Source organism: Notolabrus celidotus, chromosome 17 (assembly GCF_009762535.1).
Source record: "Notolabrus celidotus isolate fNotCel1 chromosome 17, fNotCel1.pri, whole genome shotgun sequence".
NCBI classification, from domain to species: Eukaryota; Metazoa; Chordata; class Actinopteri; order Labriformes; family Labridae; genus Notolabrus; species Notolabrus celidotus.
Genome location: NC_048288.1, coordinates 31,141,762 through 31,160,225, shown reverse-complemented (window position 1 = coordinate 31,160,225; position 18,464 = coordinate 31,141,762). Strand labels below are relative to the sequence as shown.

Genomic DNA, 18,464 nt, shown 5'->3' with positions numbered 1-18,464 from the left:
AGACTTAGGAATCATAAAAGTTATATATGAAATCTATTTAATAACAATTATTTAACATTTGTTCTCAATAAATCAGTGACTAGGAACTCCTCAGTTCTCCACAAGACACATAAACATGATCAAACTTTATCTTCTTCTGGAGGAAAATGTTTTCTATGGCAGGATCAGGATCTGGATTTCATCACACATGTTGTTTTTAAGACTTTTCTGACAAGCAGACAACATTTTAAGAATTAAATAATTCTTGTCCTGCGTTCTGAACAATTTTTATTCACCAAATTTTACTTTTTCTGCACAATTTCATAATTTTGATCTTGTCTTGCGTCCTCTTTTGTGTCTTCTGAACTTTTAGTGTTCATCAAGAACATTTTCACATCATGATAAAAACATCCATTTGAAAACCTGTCAGCTTTAAGAGTTCTTGTGTTTCCTCCTTTGAGCTTTGGCTTTATAAAAGTAGTCCATAAGAATCTTTTTGAGATGTTTCTGGATTGACTTTAGTTTTGTTTGTGCACTTTAAAGAAACTACAAATGTACAGATGATTCAGAGTGGGATTAATTTCTGTGCTATAAATAACACATTTTAAGATGGAAGCTTGGGGCCATAAATAGGGTTAGGGTTAGGGCCTTACTTTGGACATGCCTGATCTAAAGCGTCTCAGATTGATTTCTGCTTTTTATTTTTCTCTCTAGTCTGTCTGCGTCTGGTTTGGGTTAGGGTCTCACACGCGCTCTGATTGGCTCACAGGTTTCACCACGCCCGATGATAAATCTTATTCTAGGGTTTTTTTCTGTGGATCAGTCTGTGGTGCTCTAACGGGACACAGTTGGATTACTTTTAAATTTCTACTTCTCTGATCCAGAACTCCTAAAAAGTTAACATCTCTATTTTTTAAGCAGAAATCTGTCTTGGAACTTTATTTTTCCTGTATTTTTTGACGCCAAAAAGAAGAAAATAACTGCATTTTGACTCATAATTCATCTTCTGGAGCAACAAACACAACTTTGAATTCCTAAAGCTGCACAGAGTCAAAAGAAGAAGTATTTAGGGACAGTATCCTCCTGAGAAACGCATCGTGAAGAACCTTTCTCTCCTTGGAGGTCTACGCGTAAAGACGCACGGCGGCTCCATGGCACACATGTGCAGACAGGTCACCGGCAGCGCGGCGAGCACCGCGGGCTGGGTCGGGCTCATCGTCGCCACAGCAACCAACGACTGGGTCCGAACCTGCGACTACACGGTGGCCACCTGCGTCCGCATGGAGGAGCTGGGCTCGCGGGGACTGTGGGCAGAGTGCGTGATCTCCCCTGCGCTCTATCACTGCGTGGCCCTGAACCAGATGCTCACCCTGCCCGGTGAGACAGAGGGGGAGAGAGGGGGGAGAGGGGGGAGATATTCTGAGTATAATGATTAAAGTGATGCAGTTAGTCTGTGCGTAAAGTTCTACTCCTAGAATAACTCATCATTTAACCCTTTGTGGTCTGTGATATTTTAGGTTTTTGTGACTTTTAAACTTAAATTTCTTACTCTTGTGACCAAATAGAGTTTAAAATGAGTCCTGCAACCTGCTGCAGCTTCATCCCATAAATGAGGATTTAAATCACAGCACATTTAGTCTCAAATAAAAGATCCTCCTTCAACTCTTTGGCTCTGTCTCTGCGCACAGATGTGGAATGCAGCACATTTACTCATGGGCTGAACTGAAGCTGCTTTGACTTTACCTGAATATTTTCATTTAATCCAACTCCTCACTGTTATTTCACTTAATTTCCGGTGAATATTCCACATTTGTCTTGTAGTTTAAGTTATTTTCATGCATTCTTTTCATAGTTTTCCCTCCAAATGTTTTCGTTTTGAGAGTTTGCTATAAACTGAAGGTTTAAAATGATGACTTCAATATTGATGATGGAGTAATATCCATCCATAAACATTATAGATACAGTAGAAACTGACAGGGATTATTTAACTTGAATAAATCTTGCAAATAAGAAGGTTTACTAAAGGTGGTTTTGGGGATTTTATTGAATTAAGACTGCGCATGCGTGAAGATTCCTGACTGTAACATTTGATGGAGTACCAGAGATAAGTGAAAACATGTTTCATCTCTTCTCTCTCTCTCTCTCTCTCTCTCTCTCTCTCTCTCAGCCTACGTCCAGACGTCTCGCGCTCTGATGATCTGCGCATGTCTGCTGGGGTTACCTGCGATGCTGCTCGTGCTCATGTCCATGCCCTGCGTCAGGCTGCAGAATGACACCTCTGCGATCAAACAGCGCCGCGCGAGAGTGGGAGGAGTCCTGTTCATTATCATGGGTGAGAGCTATACATACACACACACACACATACAGTGTGTAGTATTTAAAGGTACAGTGTGTAGTATTTAAAGGTACAGTGTGTAGTATTTAAAAGTGCAGTGTGTAGTATTTAAAGGTACAGTGTGTAGTTTTTAAAGGTGCAGTGTGTAGTATTTAAAGGTGCAGTGTGTAGTATTTAAAGGTACAGTGTGTAGTATTTAAAGGTACAGTGTGTAGTATTTAAAGGTACAGTGTGTAGTATTTAAAGGTGCAGTGTGTAGTATTTAAAGGTGCAGTGTGTGGTATTTAAAGGTACAGTGTGTAGTATTTAAAGGTACAGTGTGTAGTATTTAAAGGTGCAGTGTGTAGTATTTAAAGGTACAGTGTGTAGTATTTAAAGGTGCAGTGTGTAGTATTTAAAGGTGCAGTGTGTAGTATTTAAAGGTACAGTGTGTAGTATTTAAAGGTGCAGTGTGTAGTATTTAAAGGTGCAGTGTGTAGTATTTAAAGGTGCAGTGTGTAGTATTTAAAGGTACAGTGTGTAGTATTTAAAGGTACAGTGTGTAGTATTTAAAGGTGCAGTGTGTAGTATTTAAAGGTACAGTGTGTAGTATTTAAAGGTACAGTGTGTAGTATTTAAAGGTACAGTGTGTAGTATTTAAAGGTACAGTGTGTAGCATGTAAATGGCCTTCTCCGTGTTGCCCCCTGCTGGCCTTTAGAGAGAATACAGTGTTTTGATTTAGAAAGTTAATAGTCTGGATTGTCAGAGACCGTTTCAGGTGTTGGGAAACTTACTTTTGTTTTTTAGGATGTACATTCAGCGGGTCTTTTCCAGCTCTTTGAGAAGGGAAGTGGGCTGGAAGGAGGGTCAGGGTGAGACAGGTTAGACCTCATCCTGACCGGGTTCATCTGTCACACGCACCTGTTTCCTTTTGGAGGAGACAGGTTTCCCGTAAACAGCCTCAGGGTCGGGCAGCCAATCTCATGTGATCCTTCTTTGGATCCACATTTTTCCACTTCTCTGTATCTCCTGTTCCAGCTGTATTCGGGATCATATCCACCATCTGGTTCCCGATCGGCTCTCACCAGGAAGACGGCCTCATGTCGTTCGGCTTCTCGCTGTACGCCGGCTGGGTTGGCTCCGCCCTCTGTCTCCTCGGCGGCGCTGTGATCTTGTGCTGCCACAGCACCGACCCCGGGACCCCGAACAGAGAGAACAGCTTCTACTACTCCAGACAGCGGGGCACGGCCGCGCCGCTGGACCCCCCTGCCAATCACGCCAAGAGTGCGCGAGTGTGAAGATCTGGTCCTCTGTCTCTGGTTTCATAGACTGCAGATCTTCAGTCTGGAATTTCTTTTTCTACTTTAAGCTGAGATTGACTGAGTGCAGAATTATATTCTTGATGGTTTTGCAGTCAATCATTTTGAGGAAAAGAAGTTAAGATCAAGTTTGTTTTCTTGAGATAACAAGAAGAAAACAGAGAAATAAAATGTATTGAAACATGTCCTCTTAGGGCTTCCATAGAACAGGAAGTGTGATAGGATGAGGTTTTGTTTGACCTCACGTGACCTCGGTTTAAAACAACAGAAGATGTTATTTTGTTACCATCGTCCTGAACATTGTTTTTTAACCCCCATATGAAGTTTTCCTCCTAACACTTAAAGTTTTGTTTGTTTGCTTCGTTCTGATTTGTCCTTTTTGTTTTCTGGATGTTTATTATTCTTTATACTGCATGAAAACGCTCTTCTTTACCTCCTCTGCTTTGTTCTTATTTACTGTCTAATCATATTTCACCTTGTTTATCAGAGGAGTGCCTTCATTTTTAAATAAATCCCAGGATAAAGTTTTCACTCTGTATGAGAAATTTATTCCCACTATTCAGACAAAACATCACACTACTTCTCACGAACACACGTCAACACAACTCGTATCTTCAGTCAATAAATAAAGCAAACACTCCGTCAGTGTGAACACCGATCACTCCGACAGGAAGAGGAATCGTTTCAGGGCTCAGAGCGCCACAGGGGAGATATCCAGAGACCGAAGAGACGTTCAAGTCTGTTCTCTGAGCTGAAAGGGAGAAGTCTGCGGTGTGCACGAAGAAGTTTAGAAGTCCTGTTAGTGATTCCACAAAGTCGTGTGTGGTAAACATTAAACGTTGGAAGGTGATTAGGAGAAGGGTGTCCTCTTTTTGATTCATGGATGAAGGGCTTCAAAGTTTGAGTGTCAGAGATGAGTAGGTTTCAAACAAACTGTGAGGTGTCGTGTTAGTGGAGTGGGAAATAAGATCCAGGGTCTCCTGTGGAAGGGATTTAAAAACATTAAAAGTTTGAAACGTTATTTCATCTCTTTTTTTTTTACCAAATTGAAGAAAACATGTCCGAAAGTTGGAGAACTAAAATTGAAGGTTCCCTGGAAGCATGAGTAAAGTTCCTCCGAGGCCCTCCTTCAGTGACCCGTGAGGTGGGAGGCGTCCATGACTGAGTCCAATCCTCCACCTTCACCCCTGAAATCCAAACCAGGTGTTCACGCTGAGACGGTCAGAAATCCAATCCCCTGATGTGACTTTGGTGTTTCTATCGTCGGCACTTTAAAAGTTTATTCATGATGAGTTCTGATCAGAAGAAACAGGAAGCTCCTCTTCTCAGTCTTCCTCTTCCTCTGCATCAAACCCGTGATTGGTCCGTCCTCTGGTTCTGCTCCCTCTGCTCTCATTCTGGCCTCCTGATCCAGATTGGTACCCATACTGGTCCCCGTTATCCTCATACTGGCTCTGATGCTGCTCTCCATCCAGGTCTTCATACTGCTGGTTCTGGTCCTGATTCTGCTGGTACGGGTACCCCCTCTCCTCAGGGGCGGACCAGCCTTGGTAGGGTTTCTCGTCCGTCTCCTGGGGGTAGCTGCTGTCATCGGGGGAGAAGGTGTCGTCCAGGTGGTCGTCGTAGCGCTGGTAGGAGCTGGCGTGCGCCTGCTGCTCGCGAGCGTTGAGCTCGAGCGTACTGTGCCAAACCCCGTAACACCCGTAGATCAACAGACCTGAGGACAGACACATGGGAGCAGTTAAAGACGGAGCCTCAGGTGGAGACGCCTCCCAGCTGGAGAGACTTTTACACCTTTATGAAGAACAGAAGGAAGGAAGCTCTTCCCTCTCTCCGTCATCTGTGGACCAGCAGCAGATCTAACAGAGACCTGAACCCAGAGTACAGACTGTTCTTCTTTCTGCTGAACGTCAACACCAGTCAAGAGGAAACTTCAACCTCCTATTTTGTTTTTCAACCGGAGCCCCCAGAACTACTTTCCCCTGAACTAAAAGGTTCCTGTGCCCCCATTGTTGTCTGCGTTTCGACCGCGGGCTGAAGTCCCGGGTAGATTGTGTAAATCAGGCCAGTGACGTATGGAGAAAAAAAAGTAAATGCACTACACCACCAGACCAGTAGAGGGCAGTAAAACAAAGAGGAATGCCATTCATCACAGATGACACCATAGAAGCAGACGGACAGGCAGGTATCATTATGAGCAACACAACAGTTAGCCTGTTAGCATGAAGAGACTCAGCTGGTCTGTTTTAGATGGTGCTATATTTCATCACAGATGGATTCACTGAATCAACACGTGAGAGGAGATAAGCGCGAGTAGCAAAGACGTTTCAACACGGCTTTAAAATCCTTTTGAACTCAAAAAGCCGTGATCACAGAGATCGGCCGGTGTTTTGGTTTAAACAGCGACCCTGTTAACTAGAGACTCTCGGCCGGATGCATCCCTCATAAACGTCTTTAGACCATCATTAAATATCTGATGAGGATATTTTGAAATCTTAATAAAAACTAAACTAGTTTGCATTCCCAGGAACTCCCTCTGTGTTTCAACAGCTGTGTAAACTCCACAAACACTGACATGTTCAGCTGAAGGTCTCCAGTTTACAGGGTCACTTTTAAAGCCGAAACACCGGGAGGAGAGACGCATTCACGTAGGGCTGAGAGAAGACTACTGTTACAAGCTGCTAAATATATAATTGACAAAAAATATAATTGAAAAAAAAATTTGAAAAAAAAAAATTTTGACAGAAAAAAATTGAAAACAAAAATTTGACAAAAAAAAAAAAAATTTGAAAAACAAAATTTGAAAAAAAAAAAATTGACAGAAAAATTTGACAAAAATGTTTTTTAACCAAATTTGAAAAAAAAAATTTGAAAAAAAAAATTTTGGAAAAAAAAAAAAAAAATTGAAAAAAAAAAAAATTGAAAACCAAATTTGAAAAAAAAAAATGTTACAGAAAAATTTGACAAAAAAAATTTGACAAAAATTTGTTTCTGTGTTTCTGTGTCTCTGTGTTTCAACAGCTGTGTAAACTCCACAAACACTGACACGTTCAGCTCAAGGTCTCCGGTCTCCAGTTTACAGGGTCACTTTTAAAAGCGGAACACCGGGAGGAGAGACGCATTCACGGTGGGCTGAGAGAAGACTACTGTTACAAGCTGCTAAATATATAATTGACAAAAAATATAATTGAAAACAAAATTTGAAAAAAAAAACATTTTGACAAAAAAAATTTTTAAACAAAAATTTGACAAAAAAAAATTGAAAAACAAAATTTGAAAAAAAAAAAATTGACAGAAAAATTTGACAAAAATGTTTTTTAACCAAATTTGAAAAAAAAAATTTGAAAAAAAAAATTTTGGAAAAAAAAAAAAAAAATTGAAAAAAAAAAAATTTGAAAAAAAAATAAAATTTTGAAAAAAAAATAAAATTTTGAAAAAAAAAATGTTGACAGAAAAATTTGACAAAAAAAATGTGACATAAATTTGTTTATGTGTTTCTGTGTCTCTGTGTTTCAACAGCTGTGTAAACTCCACAAACACTGACACGTTCAGCTCAAGGTCTCCGGTCTCCAGTTTACAGGGTCACTTTTAAAAGCGGAACACCGGGAGGAGAGACGCATTCACGGTGGGCTGAGAGAAGACTACTGTTACAAGCTGCTAAATCAAGAGAATCACAGCTTCTTCTTTTGAAAAGTACACACACATACAAACAAGATAGAACAAATAAAAACTAATGAAAGAAAGAGAAATCAAGAGAATCACAGATGTGTGTGATGTTATTGTGGACGGAGGGAGGAATAAAAACACTGAGGTTAATCTACCAATCAGACACGTTCAGCATTGCAGGCCCCGCCCCCCGAAAGTCCCGGGACCTTTGAAAAGTACTACCCCGCTAGCAGAGGCTTTTTAGGGGGGAGATTATCTACCCCTGAACTAAAGTTAGACCCTGGGTCCACCGGTCGAAAAGCACATCTTAAGTGTAACTGAAACTCTGGATTTAACAGAAATTAAATAATGAGAAATCAAAGTCAAGACTGACTCACCTATGAAGCACCACACGGTGAACCTGGCCCAGGTGAGAGGAGACAGTTTGAGCATGAGGTAGCTGTTGACCAATATGGCCGCCGCAGGAATGAAGGGTACACACGGCGCCATGTAGGGCAGCCTCTTCCCGCTCTCCGGCTGCTGTATGATCGTTATGAGGAGCTTCGCCCACGACCCCGCCATGAGCGTGGCCATGAGTCCTGAAAACACCGCCCCCACGCCCGATCCCTGTTCTACGCCGAATATGACGGTGGACCAGAGGAGGAAGGACATGAAGAAGAGGAGGAGGGTGCATCGGGTCACGATACGGCCGGAGGCGGGGGTCGGGCGGGCTGATGCGTCCGGTATCCCCAGCCGCAGCCTCAGGGTGTAGTAATGACCTCCCAGAAGCCTTTTCAGCAAAGAGGCGTGGCCTGTGTGGAACTCAGAGTCGTCTCCTTCGCCTTCAGTCCCACCGGTGTGGTACGACGACGAGCCATCGCCGTCTGCGCCTCCGATAAGCATCTGGTCGTCTTTGGTGGGGACCGGTCCGTCGTCCAGGTGCTTCAGGCCGTCCACGCCGTCCTCAGAGATGAACTGGTGAGTGTCGGTCTGTTCGTCCGGCTGGTATCGCAGTAACAACACGCACACAGAGACCAGAGTGTAGGCCAGCAGGGTGCCGATGGACATCATCTCGATCAGGTCTCTGAGGCTCACCAGCAGAGCCAGGATAGCCGCGAAGCTCCCCGACACCACACAGGCCATTGCTGGGGTGTGTGTGAGCGCAGATACATGAGACAGACACCTACAGAGACAAGAACCAGAGTCTACCCAGGAACAGAACCTCATCGAGCTCCTGTGTGTGTGTGTGTGTGTGTGTGTGTGTGTGTGTGTGTGTGTGCCGTTACTTGAACAGCAGTCCGTCTCGAGACATGGCGTAGATGACTCTGGGCATGGGGAACAGAGAGCCGAGCAGAGAGACCGTCAGTCCAGCTATGGAGCCCACAGCCACCGTGTACTTCCCCCACAGGAAGCCGTGCACCGCGAACATCTCCATGAGGGGGGCGGAGCCATCAATCAGGTTGTAGGGAACCATGAGAGTCAGGATCACGCTCACCTGTAGAGAAGGAAGACTCATTGTTTATTGACACGAGCTGGGTCAAAGGTCAGGCTTACAAATAAAGATGCACAAACAAATGACATGACGAGCTCCCTGCCCTTCCATGTGCGTACGTGGAATGCCAAAGCCTAAGGCAGGGAGAGCACACCTCCCCTCTCTTTAGGTTCAGCACAGCAAAGACGTTAAAATAACTTCTGAAGAGACTTTGTTTGAACGACTGACCGACACGTAGGCGGTGAGGCAGGTGACCAGGGAGGCGGTGATGGCGTATGGGATGGAGGTGTTGGGGTTCTTCGCTTCCTCTCCAGTCGTTGCGATGATGTCAAATCCAATGAATGCGTAGAAGCAAGTCGCCGCCCCTTGCATCACCTGACCAATGAAAACACTTTTTATTAGACTTCACTTTCCAGTCAGTTAAAGTCAACCAAACTCTTAATTATCTCACCCCCGACCAGCCGTAAGGCAGGAACTTTCCGCTCCCCCAGTTGCTGGCAGAAATGAAGAAGAGTCCTGCGATGACCATGAAGACCCAGACCACCAGGTTGACGACATTGAGGACGTTGTTGAAACCCACCGAGTTACGAACCCCCAGAGCAACGATCACCGTGACCAGGAGGGCGATGAAGAGGGCCAGGAGATCAGGGTACGTGTCCTCTCCTTTACCTGAGACGTACAGAGATAGCAGTAAGTTATATTTGAACAGCATATATTATATGTTATATAATATTTGTGGACGTTCTGGGAGCTCCCTTCCCTTCCATGTGCGTTAGCAGAATGCCAAAGCCTGAGGCAGGGAGAGCACATCTCCCCTCTCTTTCATATGCATACATGAAAAGGCCTATAGCTTCCATACATGGGGCACTTCGACAGCTAGGCCTCCATCCTTTTTGACTTGTTCATTAACTTCAGTAAGTTTGCTGTGAATCTACTAAAAGATGACCCTGATGGAACTGACCGAGTCCTCTGAGCGTGCCCAGGTGCGTGATCATGTAGTTGCTGATGCTGTGATTGGCCAGAGAGTCGAACATGCTGCTGAGAGCCGACGCCCCCGCCGCTGTGCCGATCAGGTACTCCAGGATCAGGTTCCAGCCAATGAAAAATGCCACAAACTCCCCGACTGTGACGTAGCTGTAGGTGTAGGCCGAGCCGGTCGTCTTTGGGACGCGGACACCGAACTCTGCGTAGCACACCCCTTCAGAATAAAACATAAAAGGATGAGCTTTAAGCTGTAAGGACGGGCAGCTAAATATACTAACTGTTCCTTTAATGGCCTGCTCGTCTCTAAAAGTAGTATGGGAGGTAGAGCCTTCAGTTATCAGGCCCCTCTCCTTTGGAATCATCTACCAGTCAGGGTCCAGGAGGCAGACACCCTCTCTACTTTAAGAGTAGGCTTCAAACTTTCCTTTTTGATACAGCTTATAGTTAGAGCTGGATCAGGCTTGGACCAGGTCTTAGTTCTGCTGCTATAGGCTTAGACTGACACACTGGGATCCTGTAGGTTCCTCTGGATCTCTGCTATGGATTCCTTTTTTTGGGTCTTTCTTTCTTTCTTTCTTTCTTTCTTTCTTTCTTTCTTTCTTTCTTTCTTTCTTTCTTTCTTTCTTTCTTTCTTTCTTTCTTTCATTCCTTCTCTTTCCTTCCCTCCTTTCCTCCTTCCCTCCTACTTCCTTCCTTCCTTCCTGCTTTCTTTCCTTCTTTTTTTCAGTCCTCCCACCTTCTTTCTTCCTTTCGTTCTTTCCTACATTTCTTTCATTCCTTCCTTCTTTTTTCCTTTTCTTCTTTCTTTCATTCTTTATTTCATTCTTTCTTTCATTCATCCCTCTATCTTTCTTTCTTCCTTTCTTCCTTTCTTCCTTTCGTTCTTTCCTTCTCCTTCCTTCCTTCTTTATATCAATCCTTCTTTCATTCATCCCTCTTTCTTTCTTTCTTTCTTTCTTTCCCTGTCCCGTCCTTTCCTTCACCATTTATTCTCCTCTTTTTCTTTCTTCTGGTCTGCCTCTCTTCTCTCTTTTCTTAGACCTTTCTGGAGTCCCTGAGCTCCCTTGTCTCGTAGGTTCCTCTGGATCTCTGCTGCTGTGGACGTGGTCCAGACTCCAGCTGCTACAACTACTACTATCCGTCTCCCCACTATCATCTCTCTCTCTCTCTTCACCTCACCTCTATCCCTCTCTCGGTCTCAGCAGATGTTGCGTCTCACCTGACAGAATGGACGCCAGCGCTGCGATGATGAAAGACAGGATGACCCCGGGCCCAGCCATCGCCTTCGCAACCAGCCCTGCGACCACGTACATCCCCGTCCCCACGCAGCTGCCCACGCCGAGGGACACCAGGTCCACGGTGGTCAGGACCTTGGCGAGCCCGACCCCTGACCCCTCTGCGAGCTCGGTGAGGTCGTCTGAGCTGTGACCCATGGAGCCCACGGGTTTGGTCCTCAGGAGGCGGGAGTACATGTTGTACCAGGCGTCGCCCAGAGACAGCCGGCCCAGCCAGGCCGCCATCACTACACCTGTCTCTTACCTGTTTATATATGTGTGTGTGTGTGTGTGTGTGTGTGTGTGTGTGTGTGTGTGTGTGTGTGTGTGAGACTCCTATCTTCTCTCTATCATTCTTTCAGCCTCATCCTGAGTGTTCCCTCGTTCTTCTGATAGGATGCAGGAAGGATGGGGATGTGTGAGCCTGCAGGGGATTGATGGGACACCATCAGCCGTCCTCCTCACCCACTAGAGCGAGTCTCCCTCTCTGAAATATTAATGAAGACCTAAAGATCTGATGTCCCAACGGAAAGATACGACGACGACAGAGCAAGAACTGAACAACAAACAAACTTCAACGACTTCTACGAAGCTGCCTTTACTGAGTCACATTTAAAGAAACACCTGAGCTTAAAATCAACTCTTCTTCAACATCAACAGGTCCAGATCCAGTGAGAGAGAAGAGCTCACACACTTGTCTACTTGTGGCACAGAGTTCCTGATGTAAACACTCAGCATGCAGGTTACAAACACACACCTGAGCGGACAGGTAAACACTCACCTGTGGTGTGTTCTCCTGAGTTTGGCTAGAGTCAACGTCTCCTGCTGAGCTGAAGGAAATAATGACGAGAGGAGACGGCGGCGTTAAACATTCAGACCTGACACCATGTGACTGATGCATTATTCAACACCTGAGGCTGAGCAGGTGTGTGTGTGTGTGTGTGTAGGTGTGTGTGTGTGTGTGTGTGTGTGTGTAGGTGTGTGTGTGTGTGTGTGTGTGTGTGTGTGTGTGTGTGTGTGTGTGTGTCTTTGTGTGTGTAGGTGTGTGTGTGTGAGGGGAGTAGAAGTGGTTAACTTTGAGCTGCAGCCATCAAAAGTGACGTTTCTTTGCTCTCAGTGTGCAGAGCTGGGAACTGAGCAGGTGTGTGTGTTTATGTGTGTGTGTGTGTGTGTGTGTGTGTGTGTGTGTGTGTGTGTGTGTGTGTAAAGGATGGTCGTTGATTTTCCTGCTGTAGTGTATGTTGGTGTTTGTATGCATGTGCAGTGTAAGGCTGTAATCTGACACACAGACTCAGATTACCTGCAGACATGGTAACATGACGGTGTTAAACAGCAGACTCTCTCAGACTCCTTCTTAAAGACGGCGTTGAGTTCAGACTGAGAAGACTTGTGTCTCTGCACCACTTTGACCCGACCAGTTCATACCTGTGTGTTCCTGTGCTTCATTAAAGCTCCTGTTGGGAGTTTTTAGCTGCTTATGAAACAGACTGAAATCAACAGTGATGCCTCATTATGACCTAAAAACTCAAACAGGAGCATCAGCGACAAGATGGAAAATTTCTACGACATCATTTCTACTTCCTGTATGCTCTGTGAGGGGGTAGGTGTCACAGAAGATGATCTAAGAGACCTTTGTTTACTTCCATCCACAGCAGATATTCACATTGAGAGACACATTTTACTGTTACAGACAAGAAGGAGAGAGTTAGTCTCATCAAATTAGACACTATCGACAGTAAAGGTTCTTCTTTGACCACAGGGGGCGCCATAACCAACACAAACAGGAAGCTGCTCACAGGAGCTTTAAATAAAAACAGTCAAACTAAAAGGTGGCCGTGCTTTGCTACATGTGAGATAAACACCAGGTACTTGATGGAGAAACCCACCCACTACGCCCTCTACTGATAAGTTTAGTACCCTACCCCATGGCTCCTGATGTCCCCCAAAGCCTGAGATAGAAAGGGCAGCGAGAGCCAGCACATCACCGGGGTTATCAACACCCCTTTTCCACTGAGGCAGTTTCAGGGCCAGTTTGGAGCCGGTGCTCAATTCAAAACCAGTTATTTTTGTTTCGACTGTGAGAGGACCGGCTCAGTCCAAACACATAAATATGGTTTCACACACAGCTTTTGGTGAGACTTCACTGTGATGACTGAAGTTTCAGGACAAAGGGCTGCAGAATGGAAAAACGAAAAGAGAGGAGACGGATCGGTTTGGAGGCACAGTTGAGGTGATAAACTTTACTGCAGCATCACTAAAAGTTAACATTTAGAAAGTGATAAAACCTCAGAGTGATAGGGTTCACTTCATGACGATGAAAGCTTCCTTTAAGGTCTTTTATTGAAGTATTTATTTGATTCTAATGTTTGAAATCTACTGTAAAATGTCGAGCGTGTGTGCAGAACAGCTGGAGGTGGATGCATTCCTGAGGCTACGTGTTATATCCACAACAGATGAGCAAGTGGAAGTGAATCCAGACACACACACACACACACACACACACTCAGAGAGAGAGAGGATAAAGGTTCGGTTGGCAGTCTGGAGCGCGTCCAGCAGAACAGGAGCAGAGAACAGACAGAAGCTCCTGCTCTGAGAGTCCAAGAGAAACACTGAATCACTAATTCATCAGAGACTGGACCCAGTGACTCTCCAGAGATATGGACGCCTACTTGTTGTCTTCGCCTCAGTCAACAACTACAACTCCCATGAGCCTTTGAGGGCATATAGACATCTCAAACTCCTGGGACAGACTTTAAGATCTCTCATTATAAGTAGGCCGTGTTATCTGTAGACCTTTTTGCCTTTATTTTATAAGACAGCTGAAGAGAGACAGGAAAGGCCTGCAGGGAAGGGTTGCCAGTCTTCCCTATGACCTTCATGGCAGTCTGCACCAGGTAAGAGAGTTTCAGCTGGACAGAGAGGTTACCACACCATGCTGTCACCCTGTACCTGATGATACTCTCCAGTACAGCCTCATAAAACAACAACATAGACTATTAATTCACACCTGAGCCGACGGGATAAATACAGTCTTTGCTGCAAGCGGGAACACAGGTTATCAATGTGGGTCTCCCAGCTGGACTTAATATCCAGGTGGACACCTAAATATTTGTAGGAGCTGACCTGACATGTTTCTGTCATGAATATGGACCGGAGTGTGATCAACCACAGAGCAAGGGTCAAACACCATCTCCTGTGTCTTCTTCACATTGATTAAAAGGTGGTTATCATCGCACCACTGAACAAAGGTCTGAACCTCAGTGAAGCAGGATGAGAGACCTGAGTCCTGGTACAGCAGACTGAGGATGGCTGTTAATCTGATAATTTAAACATCAGATTATCAGTGTGGAGTCTTCACATGAATGCTGCTCGAAAGCTGTGACGGCTTGAAGCACCTGCAGCACCACCTAGTGTCTCAATGAGTCACTGCAAGCACTCAGCTACAGGTGTGTGGACGAGCATTGATCAGAGGTGGCTCCCAAAGTGAGGGCAGATGTTTTTCAGTTGCATATTTTACCCATTTTTTGTAAAACCAGCAATAAAATACTTACATTTAAGATTAAACTTTGCAAATAAAAAGTGTTACATTAGTTTTCTGCCTTTCTGTGATGCCTGACATCTCCTGAGGTTAGGGTTAGTGAAGCATCAGCAGCAGTTGCATGTGTATGCAGGGAGGCTGATTTTCTGCAGACCAGCGAAATGAAGCAACGTTTGAAGGCAAGTGGAGGTTGCGAGGCACTTTTATTTTGAAGGTCACGAGCAGGACAGTTTGGGATCCCGTGTGCCGAGTCAGATAAACAACCCTGAAATCAATCCTCCTTCAAAGAAAACACCCGACACAGCAAAGTTCTTTCTCTGTTTTTATTCTCCGGACAGAAACACACACACACACAGCTGTGCCTCGACTCTTCACTCGTCTGCCTCAGACTCCTCCTCGTCGTCCTGACTGATCTGGAAGTAACGCAGCTCGTACGTCTCCTTGTCAGACGCCACAACTCTGAGCCAATCACGGAGGTTGTTCTTCTTCAGGTACTTCTTCGTCAAGTACTTCAGATACCTGCAGGGAGACGTGGAGTCATTTAGCACCACACTTTGAACACGTGAATTATTGATGTCTAAATAAAAGTGTGTGCTGCGTTTGTCTCGGGGGTCCCACCTCTTGGAGAACTGCTTCTCTGACGACACGTTGATCTTGTTCTTCATGCGGCCTACCTGCACGGTGTTCCCGAGGTTCCCCGTCTTACCGTTGACCTTAATCCTCTCTTTGAGGAAGGTTTCCTGTTAAACAGAGCACATTGACGCACTAGGGAAGAGAACCCTAGTAGGTTAGGAGCTAGGGAAGGGAGCCCTAGTCCAGACACGATGTTAGCTGATTGCAGACATCACTAAGTGAACCTTTAATGATGATTCAACTACAGAAAACACACAGGTCTTAAAATCAATGACTGATATTACAGCTATGAGAAAATATCCCCTTCATTGAGAAACCATAAAACATGACTGACAGTCTAAAAGCAGTGAGACTTACAAAGCTTGCAGAGTCCAGGATCCCGTCCTCCACAGGGTGGGTCAGGTCCAGAGTGAACTTCCACGAAGCTCCTTTTCTGGACTTCTTGCCTGAAGCTGGCCTCACAGCGGACCTCTTCTGTTTCAGCTGGAAGGTTGAAGTCAACAGCGTCACTGATCTGATCCTGCTCCTCGTCAGGCTCCACATTAAAAACTACTGATTTCTAAGGCTGTGATACATCACCGGCATTTTAGTTTCAGAGTATTGGTGTTCTTTACAATGAAAATAAAAGGTGTGTATTTATCAGTGTCAGACAAAATCTTTTGAAAATGTCGGCATATTGGATATTTGAAAAATTCATGCCTCCATATTTATTTATTTTTTATTTACAGACCTGTTTGATTTTGGTGACTCATATTCAGAGATAAACTTTACAATGATCTGAAATCAATTTAAGTTATTGTTGTGACGTTGTCGCTCATCACCTGAGACACAAGTTTGTCAACGCTTCATTAAAATTACTTTATTTATTCAACATGCAGAAACTATTCTGCACTAATTTAAACTGGCGGCATTAAATAGATTTTAAAAGTAAGGATGGAAAATTATAACTCTGCACTTCTCTGATTTTAATGGTGGATCACAAACCAAATTGTAATGGTGCATAACGCCACCTACTGTGCTGCAATGTGTAACATCAGGGTTTAGTACTTCAGCTTACATTCTACATAATGAAAACAAATAAATGATAAAAGAAGATACTATGAGATATACATATAGTAACAAATAAATAACTGATAATAATAATTAAAATAATAATAAACTAAATAATAATTAATAAAAAGACAAAATGATAACCTAAAAAATAATATAAATATTTGTTTTGAAAAATAAAAAATTTGCAGTAAATCTAGAAACATTTTTAAAGACTGATACAGAAACTCAGTGAGTACCTCCTCTTTGCAGAAATTACAGGAGAGGATTAGGTTCACTTAAAATTATTTTTTCGGTGGACGGGCAATATTTTTTTGTACGGTGACATTTTTTTATTTTAATTTTTTTTTATAAATTGTACTTTTTTCCCCAGAATTCTGACTTCTTTGTGGACACATTACAAGAATAATAAGAACAAAAACACTATATTTTATTTTTCAGTGGCCCTGATCCTCTTCCCTTTATGAATAATGAAAAACAATGAATATATGTAAAACTAAAGCAGGTAAGATCAGCTGCTTATAGATCTTTAACATTAATAATCTAAAAACAGTTGTTATGATTACACAGGAAAAAGGAGAGTCATTCATTTAGTTTCTACTTTATTAAACTATTGAAAGACAAACTGATACTTCAGTGACCTCGGACTGACTTCTGAGCATAAAACTACATTTATAATAACAGTAAACTTTATATTAATGAGGTGGGATGATAAAAACCACACATATATATTAAACTCATCATTTAATCCATGGAGTCTGGACTCCTGTCACTGTGAATGAGACACGTGTAAGCAGACGGCAGGACTACTACGAGCTAATGCTAACTCTGCTAGCATTCTCTTTCCTTTCTTCCATAAACGACTTCCGCTTTAATTTAAAACCACCATGATATCAGATTAATGTTTAATTAATCACTCAGAGGACACGAGCAGAGAAAAACAACAGCTAACTCATGTTTTAGAGTAAAATCAGAGGGACTGTCTGCACTTACCGGCGCCATGTCGAGAGAGCGGAAGTAAAAGGGAAGACCGGACGTGACGCAGCAGTGACGTAGCAGTGCTGCGAGGAACGCCCTTACCAAATATGGTCAGCTGCTTCTCATGGCTTAAATAAGGATTCCCACACATGGGTCTGGAACATGGTGAAACCTGGTTTATATACCAGCTGTGAGGAGTTCTTAGGAACAACAATAAAGTTCCTGGGTCAGCTTGACCCGGGGAATATTTAATGATTCAAAAGTGTCAGAACCCAAAAAATTATTAACTCCATAACTCACCATTTAAATCAATATTTAGTGCATTGGTGTTCTTTAATCCTCACAGATCATGGTTCAATGAGGAGAACTCACTTGTTTTCATTTTAATTAATGTTAAAACTTGTTTTAATGCACACTGGAAAGGGATTGGGGTGAAATACTGTATGTAACACAGATGCTAAGAAACATTTAGTATTTGACCCTTCTGATCACTTTTAGCCTCCACTTTGACTGCCGGGTCAAATTGACCCACGATCAGTATGTGATATAAACATGCAGGGCGGGTTGCAAATATGTGAAATGAACCATTTTCATGTTATATGTTGTTCACACTAATTAAACCAAGCAGAAGAATTTTCATAGCGAAAATTACTTTTAACCTTTTTTTTTTTTTTTTACATTTTTGAACTTTAGAAATGGGTCAATTTGACCCGCAACATAACAGGAGGGTTAAGAGCTTTATGTAGAGTATTGTACTGAAGACGATGAGGGACAATTAGGAAAGATGTTTAAAGGGAAGGAGAGCAAAACAAAAATATTTAAGGTATAATTTCTACATTTATTCTGAGATTCAAATAAAAAAAATCTGTGAGAAAAGTCAGAATTTTGAGGGGAAAAAAGTAGGAATTCTAAGATTAAAATCATAATTCTAGGATTAAAGTCAGACATTTGAGAGAAGAAACAGAATTCTGAGATCAAAGTGAAAAAATTCAGATCAAAGTCAGAATTCTGAGTTAAAAGTCAGAACTGTAGATTCCCACGTTAATGTCAGATGATCAATACAAGACTGAGATATATCTCCTTCAACACTCCCCAACTCAAACTACTGACAGTACAAGAACTGAGCTCCTTCTTCTCATTCATTTATTCTACTTTCTTTCTACTTTATACATCATTATTTTTATTATGTACTTATTTATTTATTTATTTTGAGGATGTGGGTACATGTGTATGTATATAATAATAATAATAATAATA

The 18,464-nt window shown here is 43.1% G+C and overlaps 3 protein-coding genes across 3 annotated transcripts; 1 reads left to right on the top strand and 2 right to left on the bottom strand.

Moving 5' to 3' along the window:
• Window positions 1-730: 730 nt before the first annotated feature.
• Window positions 731-4,142, top strand: cldn11b (claudin 11b). Its single transcript, XM_034705956.1, has 3 exons — window positions 731-1,356; window positions 2,147-2,311; window positions 3,333-4,142. The coding sequence occupies exons 1-3, from the start codon at window positions 1,131-1,133 to the stop codon at window positions 3,590-3,592; spliced, it is 651 nt and encodes a 216-aa protein (XP_034561847.1). The 5' UTR covers window positions 731-1,130; the 3' UTR covers window positions 3,593-4,142.
• slc7a14b (solute carrier family 7 member 14b) lies at window positions 4,139-11,254 on the bottom strand. The gene is made up of 7 exons (XM_034705954.1): window positions 10,954-11,254; window positions 9,712-9,948; window positions 9,202-9,419; window positions 8,979-9,125; window positions 8,545-8,753; window positions 7,657-8,441; window positions 4,139-5,330 (listed from the first exon to the last, which is right to left on the bottom strand). The coding sequence occupies exons 1-7, from the start codon at window positions 11,252-11,254 to the stop codon at window positions 4,939-4,941; spliced, it is 2,289 nt and encodes a 762-aa protein (XP_034561845.1). The 3' UTR covers window positions 4,139-4,938.
• Window positions 11,255-14,854: 3,600 nt separating this feature from the next.
• On the bottom strand, window positions 14,855-17,353 carry rpl22l1 (ribosomal protein L22-like 1). Its single transcript, XM_034706398.1, has 4 exons — window positions 17,223-17,353; window positions 15,537-15,662; window positions 15,165-15,286; window positions 14,855-15,065 (listed from the first exon to the last, which is right to left on the bottom strand). Exons 1-4 carry the CDS (start codon window positions 17,229-17,231, stop codon window positions 14,918-14,920), a joined length of 405 nt encoding a protein of 134 aa, XP_034562289.1. The 5' UTR covers window positions 17,232-17,353; the 3' UTR covers window positions 14,855-14,917.
• Window positions 17,354-18,464: the final 1,111 nt, after the last annotated feature.